This window comes from Cervus elaphus, chromosome 28, assembly GCF_910594005.1.
Source record: "Cervus elaphus chromosome 28, mCerEla1.1, whole genome shotgun sequence".
Taxonomy (NCBI): domain Eukaryota; kingdom Metazoa; phylum Chordata; class Mammalia; order Artiodactyla; family Cervidae; genus Cervus; species Cervus elaphus.
Genome location: NC_057842.1, coordinates 26,202,090 through 26,223,209, shown reverse-complemented (window position 1 = coordinate 26,223,209; position 21,120 = coordinate 26,202,090). Strand labels below are relative to the sequence as shown.

Sequence of the window (21,120 nt, the reverse complement as noted above, 5' to 3'; positions counted from 1 at the left end):
TTTTAATATTCAGGTAATGCTTAAGTAACGAAATTAGCAAAAGTACTTACATGTTCATAGGAATATGATTCTGTGAGTTTTATCATGATTACATTATGAGTAGCCCTGTAGTAGTTAAATTCTAGACTGTCTCATTAAGACCCGGAAACTGAAGGAGGCCTAAGGCTCCATTATAACATTAGAGTTGGGCCCATAAAGCTTGTAATATATTAAAATACATTTAAAGTATCTATTCAGAGCCCTCTAAAATGTTTTCAAACTTTGATTGTAACTATCTATGTACATGCGTAATATATGTATAAGTATATTGTCATGGGCTGAATTGTGTCCTTCCCAAAATGACATGTTGAGGCTTTAACCTCCCATTTCTCTGGATTTAAGCATATTTGGAGATAAAGTCTTTGAAGAGGTAATTAAGGTAAAAATCAGGTCTTTAGGATGGCCCCTAATCCAATAACGACTAGTGTCCTTAAAGGAGGAGACTGGGACTCTGTGGGAGAAGATAGGCATCTACAAGTCAGGGAGAGAAGCCTTGGAATGTAAGCAGCCCTACCAGCTGAAATCCTGGTCTTGGACTTTGAGCCTCTAGAATTGTGAGAAAATGATTTTCTGTTGTTTTAGCCACCCTTTGTGGTACTTTGTTATGGCACCTTTAGCAAACTAATATGTTTAGGTAATTGAAACAAAATTTCATAACACACTACTTTGCCTTGCTGTGTACTTTGCCTTGCTACTCTAGTAGTATCCCATTTCAGTTTTTAAAAAATATTAGTTGTGATGCACTAATGAATCACAATCTATTTAATCCATTTTAAAATCCAAGTTTAAAAAATTCTGCCCTTTTGTTTAAGTAGTGCTTTCCTGTAGCTGGGGAGATTATTATAGAGTGAGTTTATCATCTGTCTTAGTGTTGCATCTGAGGTTCAGGTTTAACTTGGCAGTACTGCACTAGCCTCCTTTTGTTTTTCCATCTACCTATCCAAATTGAGGTATCTCTTTAACCAATAATCTGTAAACTATGAGATTGTTGTTATTGTTACTAATAGTGGCAGGTCTGGTTAGTCAGCAAAACAGTAAGATCTTGTACCAAGAGCCAAAAAAACCTGAAACTTAGTGAGTGTTTTTATGGGCCTTTAAATTTTTTGCTTTTTCAAAATCTTGCTTATATTTAATTTTTATGTATGTTAAGTATAACATAATGACAGAATTAAGAGCAAATTGGTCATTATCAATAAATATGAATGAAGATTAACTCACCTACCAATAAAATTATTTTGGGGTTGTTTCACAAAGACAAGCAGACTGTGCTGCATATTGAAAAAGAAATGTTACAGAAAGACTAGAAATGAAGATATGAGAAAATGAAAACAGCAAGAAACAGGGTTGTCCTGACATCAGAAAATGTAACGTTCATGCCAAAAAGCATTAAGTGAGACAAAATATACTTTATAGTGTTGAAAGGTATGATCCTGAGTGAAGTTATAAATATAGTGAATGTCTATACACCAAGTAATAGAGCAGCTACCTTCATGAAAAAAGACACTATAGGACATGCAAAGAGAAATATAAAAAATGCTAACACTAGAAGACTTCAACAAATCTGTCTCAGTGCAGTACACGTCATAGGGGAAAAAGTTGTCTTCATACAGCAATTTTTTCCTCAAATTTCTCAGGAAATTTATGTTTTTCCAAGTCATGGGGAAATTCAGTTGAAGAATTGGGAAAATGATAAAGTTTAGTAAATAACGTAGAGATATCAGAGATATTACTGATTTGAGAGACCCGTTGACAGAAGTCAAAAGGAAGAGCTGGAAATGGTACTTGTAGAGTCAGACGTTAAGGCTTACATTCCCTAGGATTTTCACAGCAGTAATGATTTAATCAGTCAGTTTTGCTTGTAGCCAAATTTTGACAACATCTGGTCTTTTAATTTCTCTGTGTAGACCATTTACATTTAATGTGATTATTAATGTGGGCCTCCTAGGTGGTTCAGTGGTCAACGATCTGTCCGCAGTGCGAGAGTTGTGGGTTACACGGGTCAGAATTCTGGGACAGGAAGATCCCCTGGAGAAGGAAACGGCAACCCATTCCAGTATTCTGTCCTTGGAAATCCCATGGATGGAGAAACCTGGCAGGCTACAGTCTGTGGAGTCGAACACAACTTAGCGACTGAACGATAACAGTGATTAATATGCTTGAATTTCTGTCCAGCATTTTATTATTAGGTGTCTATCCTCCTTGCTTTTCATTCTTCTGTTCTTCTTTCCTGCCTTCTTGTGTATTATTTGAATGTTTTTATTATTCCCTTTTAATCTCTCTGTTTTTGACAATATCTCTTTGTGTAGACTTCATTAGTTGCTCTGGAAATTATGATATATATACCTTTTAATAATCTACTTAAAATGAACATTTTACCACTTCAATTAGAATGTAGAAATCTTACCATCATATAGGTTTCACTGCTTTCCTCTTTATGTTACAGTTGTTATATGTATTACATCCACTTACATCTTCATGCATGTATTATATAATGAGACTATTATGTATTACAAATTGAGATATAATTGACATGCTGGCTTAAAACTCAGCATTCAAAAAAACTAAGATCATGATATCCAGTCCCATCACTTCATGGAAAATAGATGGGGAAACATGGAAACAGTAGCAGACTTTATTTTCTTGAGCTCCAAAGTCACTGTGGACAGTGGTTACAGCCATGAAATTAAAAGATGCCTGCTCCTTGGAAGAAAGCTATGACAAACCTAGACAGCATATTAAAAAGAAGAGACATCACTTTGCTAAAAAAAGGTCCACATAGTCAAAGTTCTGGTTTTTCCAGTAGTCATCTATAGATATGAGAGTTGGACCTAGAGAAGGCAGAGCATCGAAGAATTGATGCTTTCAAACTGTGGTGCTAAGAGAAGACTCTTGAGAGTCCTTTGGACTGCAAGGAGAGCAAAGCAGTCAATCCTGAAGATCAGTCCTGAATATTCATTGGAAGGACTGATGCTAAAGCTGAAGCTCCAGTACTTCGGCCACCTGATGCAAAGAGGGAACTCATTGGAAAAGACCCTGGTGCTCGAAAAGATTGAAGGTAGGAGAAGGAAGCAACAGAGGATGGGATGGTTGGACTGCATCATTGACACAACGGACATGAGTTTGAGCAAGCTCGGGGAGATGGTGGAGGACAGGGAAGCCTGTGCTGCCGTCCAGGGGGTCACAAAGAGTCAGACAGGACTGAGCAACTGAACAACAATAATTGACACAATGTTATACTAGTTTCAGATAAACAATGTAGTGATTCAATATTGTATATATTGTGAAATGATGACCACAGTAAGTCTAGTTAACATCCATCATTGTACAAGGTTGCAAAAATTTTTTTTCTTGTGATAAGACCTTTTCAAGTGTACTGTCTTAGCCACCTAACTTACAATAGGATTTTATTAACTGTAGTCACCTTGCTGTACATTTCATCCCCTGGACTTACTTATTTTATAACTGGAAGTTTGTACCCTTTCATCACCATCACCCATTTTGCCCATTTCTTACTCCCCACCTCTGGCAACCACCAATCTATTTTCTATATCTGTGAGCTCATTTTTGTCATTTTTTAAAAAATTCCACATATAAGTGATATCAAACAGTATTTATCGTTCTCCGTCTGACTTCACTTTAGCATGACGCTGTCAGGGTCCATCCAGCTTATTGCAAATGGCAAGATTTCTTTTTTTATGATCGAATAATGTCTCGTATATATTTACACCTCACTTTCTTTATCCATTCATCCATTGATGGACACTTAATTTATCCACTGATGGACACTTAGTTTGTATCCCTATCTTGACTATTGTAAATAATGTCTCAGTGAACATGGGGTGCATATATCCTTTTGAGTTAGTGTTTTGTGTCCTACAGATAAATACCAAGACATGGAATTTCTGCATATGGTAGCTGTATTTTTAATTTGGGGAAGAACTTCCATACTGTTTTCCATAGTGGCTGCCCCAGTTTCACTTGTACCAACTGTACATGAGGGTTCTCTTTTTTCCACATCCTTGTCAACACATGTTATTTCTTGTCTTTTTGCTAATAGTGATCTTAACAGGTGTGAGATGACATCTCATTGTGGTTTGGATTTGCATTTCCCTGATGATTGGTGATATTGAGGACTTTTTAATGTACCTGTTGGCCATCTATATGTCTTCTGTAGAAAATTGTCTATTCAGATCTTTGGCCCATTTTTTAAAAGATAGAATTCTTTGTTTTTTAGCTATTGTTTAGAAAGTATTTTTGATGTAATAATTTAATGTAATGTTTATAATTTTTTAACTGTCATACTCATTTTAAAAAATTTAAGAGGGAAAGGACAGTCTATTATAGTTACCCAGATACTTACCATTTCTCTTACTCTTCTTTCATTCTGATGTTTCAGATTTTTCTTAGGTATCATTTCCTTTCCAGCTAAAGAATTGCCTGTAGCATTTCTTTTAGAGTATTTTGCTGGAGACCAGTTGTCCTTTTTTTTCCTTCCTCTGAGATGCCTTTATTTCATTTTCATATCTGAAAGATATTTTCACCAGTTACAGAATTCTCGGTTGACAGTTGTTTTCCTTATACCCTTTAAAAATGCCATTTCTCTTTGTTTTGGCATCTCTTCCATCTGATGAGAAATCTGCAGTCATTTGAAATGTTCTGTGTATGTAATATGTTGTTTTTCTCTGAGTCCTTTAAAGATGTTTTCTTTGTTTTTAGTTTCAGCATCTTAAAATTTTTTTGAATTTTGCTTCCTGTATCCCTTGGCATTTGCTGAGCTTATTGAATTTGTCAGTTTACTTCTTGTACCAAAATTGGTTAATTTTTTAGCCACTATTTCTCCAGATTTTTTTTTCATTTTCCTCTCTTGAATTCTGTTGAAATAAATGTTAGGCCTTTTGGTATTGTTCCACAGGTCCTTGAGGCTCTTAACTGTTTTTTAGTCTTCTTTTTCTTTTCAGATGGTTAATTTCTAAAATTATCTATCTTTTAACTGACTGCTCTTACATCTCTGTTCTGTTCTTGAGCCCATCTGTTAATATTTTATTTCAGTTATTGTGTTTTTCAGTTCTAAAATTTCCGTTTGGTTCTTTACAGCTTTTATTTCTTGGTCAAGACTCTCTATCTCTACTTTTCTTTCAAAATTTTGCCCTTATAGATTGCAGCGTAGTACAGTAACTGATTCTAAGTCTTCATCTAGTAACTCCATTATATGTGTCATCGTGGGATTGGTGTTTGTTGATTATTTTTTCCTTTGAGAGTTAATATTTTTTGTTTCTTTGTATGCTGAGTAATTTTTCCATCTATTTTGGGTATTTGAGTATTAGAAGATTCTAGGTTTTGGTTAAATCCTCAGATGAATAATATTCTTTTTAGTTTTTTAGAGTCACTCAACCTGGTTGAAAGTGAAAGAGTTAGACGCTTGGTCGTGTCTGATTCTTTGGGAACACGTGGACTGCAGCCTGCCAGGCTCCTCTGTCCATGAAATTCTCCAGGCAAGAATGTTGGAGTGGGTTGCCAGGCCCTCGTCCAGGGAATCTTCCTGACCCAGGGATCAAACTCATGTCTCTCACATCTCCTGCATTGGCAGGCAGGTTCTTTACCACTAGTGCCAGCAGTTTGAAAATTGGACCCACCTTCTGTGGATTGTGGTTTTATGTTTTCAAAGCCTACTTTGTGGTGTCTTTTGGATCTGTTCATCATGTGTACCACCCAGTGGCCGGTGTGGGATCTACGCAGTGGTTTACTCTGTGGGTTTCAATCCTTTGTTATGCTGTTTAGAATCAGGTCTGTACATGAATAGCCCAGAGGTGAGTCCCAGAGTTCATAAACAACTTCATGAGATTGCTTTTTTGAGTTCTCTTTCCCCTGTGATCTTTCTGATATTTCTTCTCTTCTTGGGGTCCACACTTTCCAGCCCACTTACCAGAAAACTGGGCCTTTAGTTTCCCCGCTGCTGTGTACTTCCTCCAGATGCGTTTGCACACGGGGCCAAGAGAGAAAAAATGCAAACCAGACATTTGACCCATGATCTTGGGACCATCACTCCTTTGGTGGATAAGAAGGATTTTCATCCCTCAGAGATTTAGTTATCTGCGGTGACCATCCTTCTGATATCCACTACAGAATTGCTTGAGGGCTGGGACTGGAGAGAGTGGAAAATAATAGTGAATTTACCTGCTCTGTGATCTTTAAAAGAGTACCTATTTCTGATTTTTTGACTAGAAAGAGAGATCTTCTCTGATTACTCTTTTTGTCTGTACTCAGTTGTACATCCAACTTTTCTGCTGCTTTTTGAGAGAAGGCCAGTTGATTAGAGGGGCATTAAAAAAAAAAAAAGCCAGGTCATACTGAAGGGCAGAACTCTAGGGAACCTCAGTGATGATTTGGTGATACCTTGGATTCTGGTCTTTTCCCCAGGTCTTTTGCTACCATTTATTTTTCAGGATCTTCAGATGGTTGCTCAGTGAATTCTGTACAAGGTCTATAGTTGAATTCAGTGGGAGAGACAAGGAAAGGTATGCTTACACCATCTCTCACAGGACCAGAACCATCAGATTGTTTTTTTAAAGATGTGAATGTGTGAAACTAAGTCTAACTTGATGTTTAAGTTTCAGGGGGAAAAAAAATCAAGACATGAGCTCTCAAACGTGTATTCACATTTTTGCCCATTTTCTTGAAAACTTATTTGTTACAAGCAGATAAATATTAGTAGTAAAGATTATCCTGTGGAAAATCAATCATTTCTGTGTAGAGGTGTATGGAAAATTTTCTGTATTCTAAGGATTTCGAAAGATGGTTGGTCTTTTCAACATCTCTATAGTACTTCACTTCTGTTATTCATGTTGCGATGGCAAAAATACTGCAGAAATTACAAGATTCAAAGTTCCTTGGTGGAAGTGTGTTATGCTGGTTTTATTATAGCTTCAGCTTTCAACATAGTTGCTCAAAGGACCTGGAATATAGCTAAGTATTCTATAAAAAATAGTTTATTAAAGAGATAAATGAAAGATAATTCTTGAAGTCATTCTGATAGCTCTGTTCTACCTTTCATATGTGGCCTTAAGCTCTCCACAAATCACATACCACTTTGGAGGATGTTCATACTATTAGGTATGTGGCAGAGAATCTCTTTCCTTTAATGGGTGTAAGGATGACCCATGTATCCTTTAGAATTAGACTTTGCTACATATAACAGAGGCTTCCCTGGTGTCTCAGATGTAAACTATCTGCCTGCAATGCAGGATACCCGGGTTCCATCCCTAGGTCAGGAAGATCCCCTGGAGAAGGGAATGGTAACCTACTCCAGTATTCTTGTCTGAAGAATCCCATGGACAGAGGAGCCTGGTGGGCTATAGTTACTGGGTCACTATAAAAGAGTCCAACATAACTTAGTGACTAACACCACACACACATATAACAAGCAAAACCCAGCAAAACAGCAGTGAATCAATTAAGATCTAGCTTATTTCTTTTTCATACATGAAGGAAATTAGACTTGGTCTGGGAATCTTTGGTGGGTCCACAGAGTCATCAGGTATGTTGCAGCTCTGCTGACTTCAGGAGCACTTCATGGTCCTAATGACTGTGGTTAATAGACATCATATACTCTTTGCAAGCTGGCTGCAGGACAGGAACACAAGAAGGTTCACTTTGGTGGAGTCAGCTCTCTCAGAGGAGCCCTCCTACAACCCACACAACACTTCTGCTTCCATATCATTGTTCAGGACTTTGTCACATGACCACATCGCTCTCCAGGGTGGTCTTTTATCTGATGCATGACCACCCTACATAATATTAGGATTTTCTTGTGGGGGAGGAAGGGAAGAACAGATGTTACAGTAGGCAGCTAGCCGTCTATGCCAGAAATGAAAGGATAGAGATTGAACCAATGTAAATAAGAGATATGACCATCATATTCTTTGAAAATGAGATAAATGGTTCTTAATATGCTTCAAGATCCTTGCAGATTCATAGAAAAATAAAAATACAAAAATGTGACAAGTTTGTTTCCCTCCCGTTTCTGTGCTCCAAGCTAGTTGGTTTCCCTTTCTGGAGGCAACTGCTGTGTCCATTGACCAGGGTTCCCATTATATATTAGAAATATTGTACACAGTGTGACTGTAAATGTTGTATGAAATTAACTTAATATATTAAAATACATTGATGTGGGGCATGAATCCCTTGGCGTGATGAAGACGAGATGGTGTTATAAAGAGAAGGGGTGTCGTTGGGAATATGTGTGTGAGTCAGATGGAGACATGAAAAACCAGACTGAGGGTCATGGTCCCAGGCTGATGATCCCTCTGCCAGCTGTCTGGTGCCCTGAAACCGGTTCTGAAGCCTTGTTTTCTCTCTTCGCTGAGCTTGCGTGAATGCGGGGATTCCTCAGAGTGGGAGTCACAGATGCTGTGGGGCGAGTGCTCCTGACTGCCTTAAGCATTTTCATGAAAGGGCATAACTCATCAGGATGAAAAAAAGGCAACCTAGGTTTAAGGTTTAAAACCTTCTTCTTACCTGGTCGATGAGGACTTGCCTCTTTTATCATTCTTTTCACAGCTGCTGTTTCCTTCCCTCGGCTTTCTCCAAGAAGCCACGCTTTTCTGCCTCAGGGTTTGTGCCTCCCCCAGAGTTGCGCCTGGTCACCCCCTGCTCTTCCACCTGCCCTTTAGATTTCATTTGAACCTCACTGCTCAGCGGGCTCTTCCTTTTTAACCTTCTCAGTGAAGGTGGATCTTAAGGTTTCCCTTTTCTTTCCCTTTTCTTTCTAAACCTCATGAAGCTTTGCACTGCATTACATATGTTAGTGTATTAATATGAACAGTCACTGTTCCATTGGTTTAGTGCCTGCAATCACTGTAAGCATCTACTCAACATAAATTCGTTGAAAAATAGTTGGTGAGTATGGTGATTAATTGTGTGTCAACTTGACTGGGCCACTGGATGACTAGGCTTAGTCAAATATTATTCTGGGTGTGTCTGGGAAGGTGTCTCTGGATGAGATTAACATTTGAACTGGTAGACTGCGTGAACAAGACTTCCCTCCCTAACTAGGAGGGAACCCCTCTTCTTAGACTTAGGCTGGGCTTCCCTGGTGGCTCAGATGGTAAAGCGTCTGTCTGCAATGCTGGAGACCCAGGTTTGACTCTGGGTCAGGAAGAGTCCCTGGAAAGGAAATGGCAACCCACTCCAGTACTCTTGCCTGGGAAATCCCATGGACAGAGGAGCCTGGTAGGCTGCAGTCCATGGGGTTGCAAAGAGTCGGACTTGACTGAGCGACTACTTTACAGGCTGGGACATCAGGGTTTTTTCCTCTACCTTTGGACTTGAGCTGAATCCTTGGCTCTTCCTGGGTCTTAGACCCAGTGGCCTTTGCCCTAGAACTTTGCTATCAGCGCTCTGGTTTCTCCAGCCTTTGGACTTGGACTCAGCCTATTTTGTTGGCCCTCCGAGCCTCCAGCCTACCAACTTCAGACCAGGGGACTTGTCTGCTTGCATAATTGCATGAGCCAATTCCTTACGGTAAATTGCTTCATATGTGTGATGTATACACATATAGCCTACTGGCTCAGTTTCTTTAGAGAACCTGGATCAATATGGTGGGCTTTGCAGTCCCCCGTAAAGTAACTCTAAGAGGAGACAAAACATTTCTGAAAATCTCCACTGTGGATCTAAAGTAAGAAAGCCATCTTGTGGTGTTTCTGGGAATATCATGTGAAGTATATATATATCCCTTAGGGAACTGAGGCATAATTCTTTGCAACAGTTCTTAACATATGTTTTGCCAAAGTGCCCTTTGGAATTTTGGTGAAGTCTGTGTGACTTCGTCAATCAATGGTTTAAATAAATAATTTTTTAAATAATAAATATTGTTACATAAGAAACCAATTATAATAAAATGTAGCTATCAGAACATGGAAAAATAAATGTGGGATATTGTAAGATATATTCCTCTTTACTAAAGACTTAAATAGCAAGACAATATATTTAAATATGGACAATTTAAAGTAAAGTTTAGGGACTTTCCTCGTGGTCCAGTGGTTAAGAATCTGCCTTGCAATACAGGGGACGAGGATTTGATTCCTGGTCAGGAAACTAGGATCCCACATGCTGAGGAACAACAAACTGACCCGCTGCAATTACTGAGCCTGTACACTGCAACTAGAGGGTCCATGTGCTGCCAAATAAGAGCCTGAATGCTGCAACTAATACCTGAGGCAGCCAAATAAATTTGAAAAAAAAAATTATGTTTTAAAAAGATTGTTGAAGGTCGTCAACATGACTAGACTACATGTCTGTTCATGTTATAAAACAACCATATTTTGGTCCTAAAACTACTGTAATTTCAAAGTAATGATAAATGATATTTAAGATACATGCCACAGACTTAATGTGATATGAAAATATTTGTTATTTCTATTTATGACAGAGTCACAGGAGCTACTAATATTTCCTTTGTTTCCTTCCTTCTTTTATAATGGAAGGAAATACTTAGTTTCATAGAATTAGTGAAGAAAGATGCCTGTGCTTAAGGACTCATGAATTACACCTCCTCATTTCTTGGGAGTCTGTGATTATCAGGTATATGGACCTTAGGCTCACAGCCTTTGGTAGGGAACTAAATTGGATCTTCACAAAAAGTACAGACAGGGTGTCTAAAAAACTGATTCTTAAATTCAGGAGCTTTCTGACAGTACCAAGACCATGAAGAATAAAAGTCAGTATTTACTTAGCTCTTGTGTATTCATGATTTTGTTTTAAAAGTGAGTAACACAAGCATTTTTATAATACTTTATAATTTACATAGGATGCAGAAATATCTGGTCTCACTTTATCCTCTCAACAACAGAGTGAGACACACATAACATACACACAGCCTGTGTATTCCATATGTTTGATTACTCCTGTTTAGTAGATGCAGAAATTGAAGAGAGTCTCCATTTAACCCCAAACACTTTAAGTACCTACTCAAAACCACAGTGTTAAATAATTTCTACTTGTGAATTAGTGTGTGTGTGCTCAGGTGTGTCCAACTCTTTGCGACCCCGTGGACTGTACCCCACCAGGCTCCTCTGTTCATGAGATTTCCCAGGCAAGAATACTGAATTGGGTTGCAGTTTCCTCCTCTAGGAGATCTTCCCCACCCAGGGATCGAACCTGCATCTCCTGAATCGGCAGACAGATTCTTTACCACTGCGCCACCTGGGAAGCCCACTTGTGAATCAGACTTGGGTCTCAATGCAAATAGATTTATGTTGCCATGAATTCATATTTGCTGGTGAATTATGCATGTAAGTTTAAAGTATATGAATCAATGGAACCTGTAGTATACCCAGAATGTACTAGACAGCTGCCTACAACAAAGACTTATCTAGTCCAAAATGTCGCTAGTGCTGAGGTTGAGAAGCCCTTGTTTAGATGAAAGTACTTAAAGAAAATCCCCACAAGCTCTGGTAGATGGAAATGTTGTTTTGTCCAGCTAAGTTGATCTTGAATGCCTGGTCAAAGTCAATTTAAAAAACTGTCACAAGTGGATTAATTTAATTGAATAATCTAATGTATGTGTGGAAAGTCCAGTTGTTACTTGAGATTTCAAACCACCAGCTCTCTGTATTACTGTATATATTAAATTTTTTTTTTTTAGTTTGAATGGGGTGCATTGGTTGTTCCAAATAGAACTACATGGAACTAAACTACATGAAACTGACAAGTTGTTTCAGATCCATTTATTTATTTCTCCATCTGTTTATCTAAAATTGATTGAGGCACTGCTCCACCCTGACTTTGAATTAGGTGCTGTCGTACAATCATGAGTAGCATGGTGCCCGTCTTTCAGAAGCACCTAGATCTCTGGGTAAAATAGCTGTTAAACAGAAATAATGAAGAAGAGGAAGTTCCATGATAGAAGTACATGATGACGTGAGAACACTGGAGGATTCCTCTCTAACCCAGAGAGGAGGAGGAAAGCTTTCTTGAAGGGGATTCACCATTTAGCTACAGGCAGGGGACATTTACACATGCACGTGTAATTTAACTGGTCGCTAAATGTGTTGGATTGCTGTCTAATTTTCATACTCTGTAGAGTCCTTCTTTTAACAATTGGGGTATAGCTGCTTTACATGTTGTGTTCATTTCCGCTGTACAGCTAAGTGAGTCAGCTATATGTATACATCTCTTCCCTCTTTTTCGGATTTCCTTCCCATTTACCCTATGGGTCACCACTCTAGATTGTTCTGCTTCCTCAAAGAGTTAAGAAATCAAATTAAGTCACCATAGACCATTATCTTGTAATCCTGCTCTTTTGGTTCACTATCTGAGTAATCACTTTACATATTATCATAGGCATACTTAGAGACACACACACACATATATTTGTTGTTGTTCAGTTACTGAGTCATACCTGACTCTCTGTGAACCCATGAACTGCAGCATGCCAGGCTTCCCTGTCTTTCACTGTTTCCCTGAGTTTGCTGAAACCCATGTCCATTGAGTCAGTGATGCCATCCAACCATCTCATCCTCTGTTGCCCCCTTCTCCTCCTGCCCTCAACCTTTCCCAGCTTCAGGGTCTGTTCCAGTGAATCGGTCTTGGCATCAGGTGGTCAAAGTATTGGAGCTTTAGCAGCAATCCTTTCAATGAAGTGCAAATGTCCATGTGATCACTAGAGACTCTTCTGGCAATAGGTATTAACGCATTTGGTTTGGATTATTCATATGCATTTCGAACCGGGATCTTAGACTTAGTTTTATCCTTTGTGTATGTTGGTAGTTTCAATAGTTTACTAAGAATTACCAGTCTACTTACTTAACAGGAGCTTTTTGCCACTGTGAAAAATGTGAAATTTACCTTAAAACTTCTTTGAGAACAATAGCACTCCATCCTGCTGAAAGGATTTTGAAACTTTATTCATGTTAATGTTGACATTGATAGTTAACAACTTCTCAGCCTTTATAAGGAATCTATAAAGTTCTGACTTTTAAGTAAGAAATACTTAAACTAATTAAACCTCTCGTCTATATTTTCAAAATCCATTTGCTGTCTTAATAGAGGTGTTCTTTCTTTTTGAAAAGTAAGCAAACATCACTTAAACTACAATACGGTTTACTTGCTTATGTACTGTAATGCCTAGATGAAATAAGTTTGGGGTGTTGTAAGATTATGATATTTTGTTATAAGTTTTAGAGTATCTAGGGTCAAGTATATTTTAGCTATATTTTTATAATCATTACTTATATAAGTTTGAAAATGAAAGTGTTAGTCGCTCAGTCGTAGCTGACTCTTTGTGACCCCCATGGACTGTAGCCCATTAGGTTCCACTGTCCTTGGGATTCTCCAGGCAAGAATACTGGAGTGGGTTGCCATTCCCTTCTCTGGGGGATCTTCCTGACTCAGGGATTCAGCCCCCGTCTCCTGCATTGCAGGCAGATTCTTACCATCTGAGCCACCAGGGAAAGCGGAATTACTCTATACTCAGTTCAGTTCAGTCGCTCAGTTGTGTCTGACTCTTTGCAACCCCGTGGACTGCAGCACGCCAGGCCTCCCTGTCCATCACCAACTCCCAGAGTTTACTCAAACTTATATCCATTGAGTCAGTTATGCCATCCAAACATCTCATCATCTATCGTCCCCTTCTCCTCCAGCCTTCAATCTTTCCCAGCATTAGGGTCTTTTCCAATGAGTTGGTTCTTCCCATTAGGTGGCCAAAGCGTTGGAGTTTCAGCTTCAACATCAGTCCTTCCAATGAATATTCAGGACTGATTTCCTTTAGGATGGACTGGTTGGATCTCCTTGCAGTCCAAGGGACTCTCAAGAGTCTTCTACAACACTACAGTTCAAAAGCATCAATTCTTTGGCGCTCAGCTTTCTTTATAGTCCAACGCTCACATCCATACATAACTGCTGGAAAAACCATAGCTTTGACTAGATGGACCTTTGTTGGTAAAGTAATGTCTCTGCTTTTTAATATGCTATCTAGGTTGGTCATAGCTTTTCTTCCAAGGAGCAAGCGTGTTTTGATTTCATGGCTGCAGTCACCATCTGCAGTGATTTTGGAGCTCAAAAAAATAAAGTCTGTCACTGTTTCCACTGTTTCCCTATCTATTTGCCATGAAGTGACGGGACCGGATGCCATGGTCTTCATTTTCTGAATGTTGAGTTTTAGACCAACTTTTTCTCTCTCCTCTTTCCCTTTCATCAAGAGGCTCTTTAGCTCTTCTTCGCTTTCTGCCATCAGGGTGGTGTCATCTGTGTATCTGAGGTTATTGATATTTCTCCGGCAATCTTGATTCCAGCTCATGCTTCATCCAGCCTTAATATGATCACGGCTGCAGACATTAAAGTTAATGAATTCTGTTGTCATAATGAATTCCCACATGTGTATAGATTGTCTTCAAGAAATTTCTGATTTAGATAGTGTTTGCCTTTTTGCCATCCGGCCTGATTATCTTTAGTCATTATCTAGAAAAAAGAAGGCAAACTACTGAAGTTCACTGGAAACCATAAAGATTGTTATCATGGAATGTAGATGTTATTTGTTCTGTTCTTGTGGTCATAGTTTCTAATACGTTACTCAGAACAAAGTTTCTTTCTCAGTCATGTTTGCTCTGTGCAAACATGGTTTCCAATATGTCTTCTGTTATGCCAGGAATTTGTTTTCATTTCTGCTTGGTAGTCTCAGCTTTCTCAAGAAGATATACATAAATTAATTATTAGCGCCCAGAAGAATAGTCGTGTTGTTTGCTGCCCTCAGAAGTGAAACAACATACCATTCTGATGTCTAGGGATTTAGTCCAAAAGGTTTTTTAAGAAGTAAGGCACGTAATAGGAAAGAAGAAAACCAGGCTTGAACCTCCAGTTTATGAGAATGCTTTTAGGGAATTAGAATTATAAATGGTCTGGAAACCTAATATATGTATAGCTAAGCTTTTGAACTACATGAAAAAGACTCAATAGAAGTCATTTGAAAGTTAGAACCTGCACCTATACCTTGGACACACTGTCCTTTCTTGGCCCTGCAGGAGAACCCTAAGGTAAAAATTCTTTGAAGCAGATATGTTATCTCATCTTTTTAATAAGAATATATTAAAGCTAGCATGTCACCGTCAAGTTTTAGACATAACTGACCTGTGTATAAATTTCTCCAAAATGTATCTCTATTAATATGTCTCTGTTATAGTTTGAAACAATGAAATAGAGGGCAGGGATTATTACATTGTTAAATATTCAACTTACTGTTTTTCTGAATACTTTTTGGGAAGCTCCTGGTTGGGAGGAATCACACTGATGTGTCATTCTCCTTTTTTTTGACGTGTCATTCTTAAAACTGCCATATATATTTAAAAATTTTCAGGGGTTTTAAGATTTAAGTTTACATATTCATTGTTATTCTTTTTATTTTGCTGTGTCGAGTGTAGTTGTGGCATGCGGAATCTTCACTGCATCATGCAGCATCTTTCATTGCAGAGCACGAACTCTCTGGCTGTGGCGTGGGCTCAGCAGTCACCGACGTGGGCCTAGTTGCTCCACAGCATGTGGGATCTTAGTTCTTTGACCAGGGATTGAACTCACCTCCCTGCATTGGAAGGCAGATTCTTAACCACTGGACCACTAGGGAAGTACCAATATTCATTGATTTAAAAAAACAAACAAAATTCATACAGAGTAGTGGTAGCTCAGCTGGTAAGGAGTCCGCCTGCAACGTAGGACACCCTGGTTGGATTCCTGGGTGGGAAAGATTGCCCTCAAAATGGGATAGGCTATCCACTCCAGTATTCATGGGCTTTCCTGGTGGCTCAGACGGTAAAGAATCCGCCTGCCATGCGGGAGACCTGGGTTTGATCCCTGGGTTGGGAAGATCCCCTGTCGCAGGGCATGGCAACCCACTCCAGTATTCTGGCCTGGAGAATCTCCATGGGCAGAGGGGCCTGGCGGGCTACAGCGCGTGGGGTGGCCAAGAGTCCAACATGACTGAGCAACTAAGGACGGTGCGCAGCAAGACAATATGAGCCCAGTCATAGGACTTGAACTCAGCCCAGTGTTCCCGATTCCTAAGTCCTACTGTTTGTTTTTGTTTTCTTAAGAGTTGAATTGGCACTTTAGTGTATCTTGGAAAATTTGGCTAACAATGTATGGAAGTTTGTAGTTATTAAACATCAAGGAATATCAAGAGATATCCAGATGGCATTTTTGTATACATGGCATAAGGTATGGCAAACCTGTTAGATTGAGGAATTGTTTCAGACCAGACCTTCAAAAATTCATGTAAAAAGACTGGCTAATGACACCAATACATGAGTTAGTGCCTTATAAAGCGAAAGAACAAGCCTGTGTCGGTACTTCTAATAATGAGCCTTATTATCAGAATATTAGTATTTTGATTACTATTTTTGTAGGCAATTTTCAAGGGCATAACATTCAGAAGTTTGCTGCTTCTTCACATGCATTTATATGCTTCTGAGACTTTAACTTCAGCCCAGCATTTTTTTTCCCATTTTTAACTTACAAGTTTTATTTCGAGCTAAAGAAAAGTCTGTTGAGGCTTCTTTTACAAATACATTACTGTATATAATTTTGCTTCAACTCTAGGAGTTATTTCCTGACATTTTACTTTGTATCTTTATTAAAAGTTGTATCTTTAGCAGGTGAACTATGCTTTCCATTCTGTAGATTCCTTTTCACAAAAACATCCCTTTCTGGTTACTTTAACTTTAAAATATAATTTTACCAGGCTTAATAGGCTAATCAGTGTCCTGAGCAGCAGTTTTAATGCTTTTTAATTTTTAATGGCAGTCTTTAAAGCTTTTAAAGCTTTCTATTCTGTTTATGTAGCACATTGTGCACGTCTCTTCAGTCGCGTCTGACTCTTTGCAACCCTGTGGACTGAGGCTCACCAGGCTCCTCCATCCATGGGATTCTTCAGGCAAAAATACTGGAGTGGGTTGCCATGCTCTCCTCCAGGGGATCTTCCTGACCCAGGGATTGACGTAGCACTTTACTGAGGTCTAATTAGGTCGGTTGGTATTCTGAGCACTAGGGAAAAAATAGATAAACTTCCCTGCCCTCATGAAGGTTGCATTCTTGTGGAAACACGAAGCAGAAATTAAAAAGAAAGTGGCTTGGAAAGGTTCCAGCAACGCCATGGGCTCCCCTGGTGCGGACTGGGGTCCAGGCAGAGGACAGAGAGGCTGTGGGGTCTGCTCTGCTCCAGGTAGCTGGCGGGGTTGAGGGGGGCACTAGACTGGATAGGCAGGGGTGTCCTCTCAGAGGGGGACCATCCTGCTCCTGTCCACATGCATTAGAATCTAAAGGACCCACGACCAGCCAGGTAACAACGGGAGCTTTTGCACAGAAGGGAATGGCTGCTAGTGGAGCAAAGTCACGCATGGTCATGGTGGGGCCAGACCCAGAGTGGGCACAGTCTAATCAAACCAGCCTTTTGGGCTTCAGTATCTGGAGCAAGAGACCTCCCCAGGGAGACTTCTCATCCCAGTCCTGCCAGGTTCATGACTACTGGGGTGTCTCTGCTTCACTTCCCTCATATTATATCCCAGCCTGTCTCTTAGGTTCATTCTGTGTTTTTGTATCCATTCATCAGTTCTGTTTGGTTTGCTTGTTTTTGAGCCTCATGGTTTGTAATACTGTTGTTTTGTGCAGTCAGTGTTCATGTAAACTGATAATGTAGGTATAATAGTAAGGCTCCAATGGGCTTACTGGGTGAGACTGGAAAGGCTTTAGAGAGGAGGTGGCATTCGAGGTATGGCTTGGAAGGAGAGAAGCAGGGAAGAAAGAACTCTTGTCCATGGTATCCTGGAAGGGTAAAGGAGTGTGGTGTGTCCAGGCAGTGGGGAGAAATTTTGTATAACTAGAAGTGTATAAAAGAAGCAGGAGATAGTTTGGGAGAGGAGTGTTGGAAAAGGTGCCTTGAAATCATAGATACAGTGTCTCCAACCTATTTTGTATGTATTGGGTTGGCCAAAAGGTTGTTTCAGCTTTCTGTGTGTGATGTAACAGCAAAACCCAAACAAACTTTTTGGCCAGCCCAATAGACACACAGCAGGTCATAGGCGACCTCCTCATGTTCCTCATTTTAAAATCTCTTAGAGTAACTGCTATTCATTTTTCTATTTAATGATTCCAATACTGACAATTATATCTTCTTTCACCTGCGTGTCTTCAGATAATCTCCTCCTATCCATCACCTGATTTTATCCTAACAATATCTAAGTGACACAGATCTGAAAATGCTATCCTAAATATTGAAAGGTAAGGAAACTGAGGTGTGGAGAGACCCCATGATTTTCTCACAGTCACTTGGTTATGTTTGAATGGATGCCAGATCTTCTGATTTTCAATTCCATATGCTTACTGATTTTACTGGTGTGTAGATATGCATTTTGTCCTTTTCCCCCTCAAATTACTGCATTTTCCTTTTCTCTGTAGGACTTGGCTTTTACCCTGGAAGAGAGGCAGCAACTGAACATTCATGGCCTGTTGCCACCCTCCTTCATCAGCCAGGATGTCCAAGTCCTTCGAGTACTTAAGAATTTCGAGCGTCTGAACTCTGATTTTGACAGGTAACATGTTCCCGAAGGTGATTTTTTATATTTCTCTGAGGCAGCTGTCTTGTTTGTGTCTTATTAGATGAGCAAGTTTAAATATTTAGTGCTTTGAAAAGAGTAGTCAGCTTTGAGGAAGATTTGCCTGTAAATACAATGATGTTTGTAAAAAGTTTACCCTGTGTAGGAACATCTGAAGAAGACACAATTTTCTTTTCTGAACTATATCCACAGAGAAATGGCTTTTTCCTCCTGTGACAGAGTTGTTGCTGGCAAGGTCAGTTACGGGGAAATGCCATTCCAGAACCAGGTGAAAGTGGCTTTGAGTCAGACCTCAAGTACATTGTAGGTGAAAGAGCACCGTTTAGGTTTCCAAGTCTGGCTCCAACACTGTCGGGAGTTTAGGTCACTTACGGGGTTTGCAGTCCAGTTTCCATGTTTACACAAAGGTAAAGGTAACATTATTCCTTGCCTTTGGAATTAGCCGGCTGAAGTTGAAATTCCAGCTGTATCTCACTAGCATGGGATCCTTGAGTAAACCGTTACAACCACTGCCATGACCGCTGCGTGTGTCTGACTGTTTTCTTTGGACTCTTTTTGTGTTAAAATGTTGCATGTGTGCGTGCTAAGTGGTTTCAGCTTTGTTCAACTCTGCAACACCGTGGACTGTAGCCCACCAGGCTCCTCTGGACATGGGATTCTCCAGGCAGGAGCAGTGGAATGGGTTGCCATCTCTCCTCCAGGGGATCTTCCCGACCTAGGGATGGAATCTGCATCTCCTGTGGCTCCTGCACTGCAGGTGGATTCTTGACCACTTGAGCCACTGGGGAAGCCCCGTAAGGTGTTAAACCCACCTCAACCTCAGTTTTCCCATCTCTGGGTTGAAGAGAATAATAGTTATTTGAAAATATTGTTGTGAAAGTTAGAAGAGAGAGTTAACCCAGTATCTAGTAAGTCTTCATAATCGGGTTCTCCAGAGATATAGAACCAACAGGATGTGTGTGTGTGTGTAATTACGTACATAATGAGAGGGGGAAGGGGCTTAGTGATTGATTTTGATTGTAAAGAATGAGCTCAAGTGATTGTGGAGGCTTGGTCAGTCCTAAATCTGCAGGTAGACTGGCCAGCTGGAGCCCCAGGGAAGAATCTGATTCAAGTTCAAAGGCTTGAACTATTTTTTTGCTGAGGAGTTAGAGGGAAGGCCAGTCTTTGTTCCATTAGGGTTTTTAAATGATTGGATGAGGCTCACCAACATTATGGAGGGTACTCTGCTTTATTCAGTGTACACCAATTTAGATTTGAGTCTCATCCAAAAACTACCTTCACAGAAAAGTCCAGAATAGTAGACCAAATATCTGAATACTGTGTCCCAGCCATATTAACATATAAAGTTAACCTCTCCTTTTCAACTCGGAAGCCATGCCTATCTCCTTAAACTGAACTTAATCTCTGCAGTAAAGACAATAAAAAGGTCCTACTTGAGCCTAACATGATAGAACTAGCCCAGGAAAAACTGAAAATATGCTGACACTTAACCTAAAAGAGGATGTAAAGCCCTAGGGTGATGTTTACTTTTCTCCTTGATATCTTTTAACTTTAATACTATGATGTAAAGTTAATACATTTGACCCTTGAATCACATAGATTTGAATTATATGGGTCCACCTACATGTGGATTTTTCTCAATAAATGCATACTACAGTACTTACACAATCCATAGTTGATTGAATCCTTGAATGGAAACTACCCATGTAGAGGGCCAACTGTAAGGTATACCTGGATTTTTGACTGTGTTAAGGTTGGCACCCTTAACCCCCACATTGTTCAAGTGTCACTGGTATTAAATACTGTGATATACAGTCAGTACATCTTATGTAACATGATAACAGGATAGAGGGAAAATTATATTTGTTTATATATCTTTCCATCTGTATTATACATATTTATATATGCACAGATATATATATGTATTTATGTACACACAAACATATTCATAACACAGGAAGAAATACTCATAATAATTGCAACCTCATTTCTGTAACTGGTCACGTTATCATAGCTGATATTTATAGCTATCTTCTTCCCCACCCATTTCACATTTCCCTTGCTTTCAGCAAGTACTTCAGCCAGTCTTGATTTTTTCCCTGGTAGAGGAAGCCAAATTCTTAATTCTGAAGGGCCTGGGCCATTAGTAGTCCTGTCGGAATTGGGTGTTGTAGTTTTCCATTGACTTTAATTGCGGGGACCCCCTAAGGGATCTCTTGTATTCCAGACATCCTTTTCCTTACCTTACCTCCATTATGGAGTGGTAGTCCAGTTTCCCCTTGGAGTCAGGATCGGTCACCCTCGCCAGCACAGTAACTCCCTTCTTTGCCTGTTAATTCAGAGAAATATGGTACCCAAAGTGGCCAGTGGAGTCTTAACTTCCAGTTCATTGGAATCGTTGTCTCCCAGTAAGACATTCTTCCCTTTGGAATGAACACTTCAGGGCCAGCAGAGCAAAAGATCTCAGGGACAGGAAGCAGGAATT

At 39.6% G+C, this 21,120-nt stretch overlaps 1 protein-coding gene across 2 annotated transcripts in view; it reads left to right on the top strand.

Moving 5' to 3' along the window:
- The window catches only part of ME1 (malic enzyme 1), a 209,083-nt gene that overhangs the window by 7,709 nt on the left and 180,254 nt on the right, over positions 1-21,120 (top strand). For both annotated transcript variants that reach the window (XM_043889744.1, XM_043889745.1), the window contains exon 2: positions 18,475-18,608. In XM_043889744.1, coding sequence (XP_043745679.1) covers positions 18,475-18,608 — 134 coding nt within the window. The remainder of the gene's footprint in view (positions 1-18,474; positions 18,609-21,120) is intronic.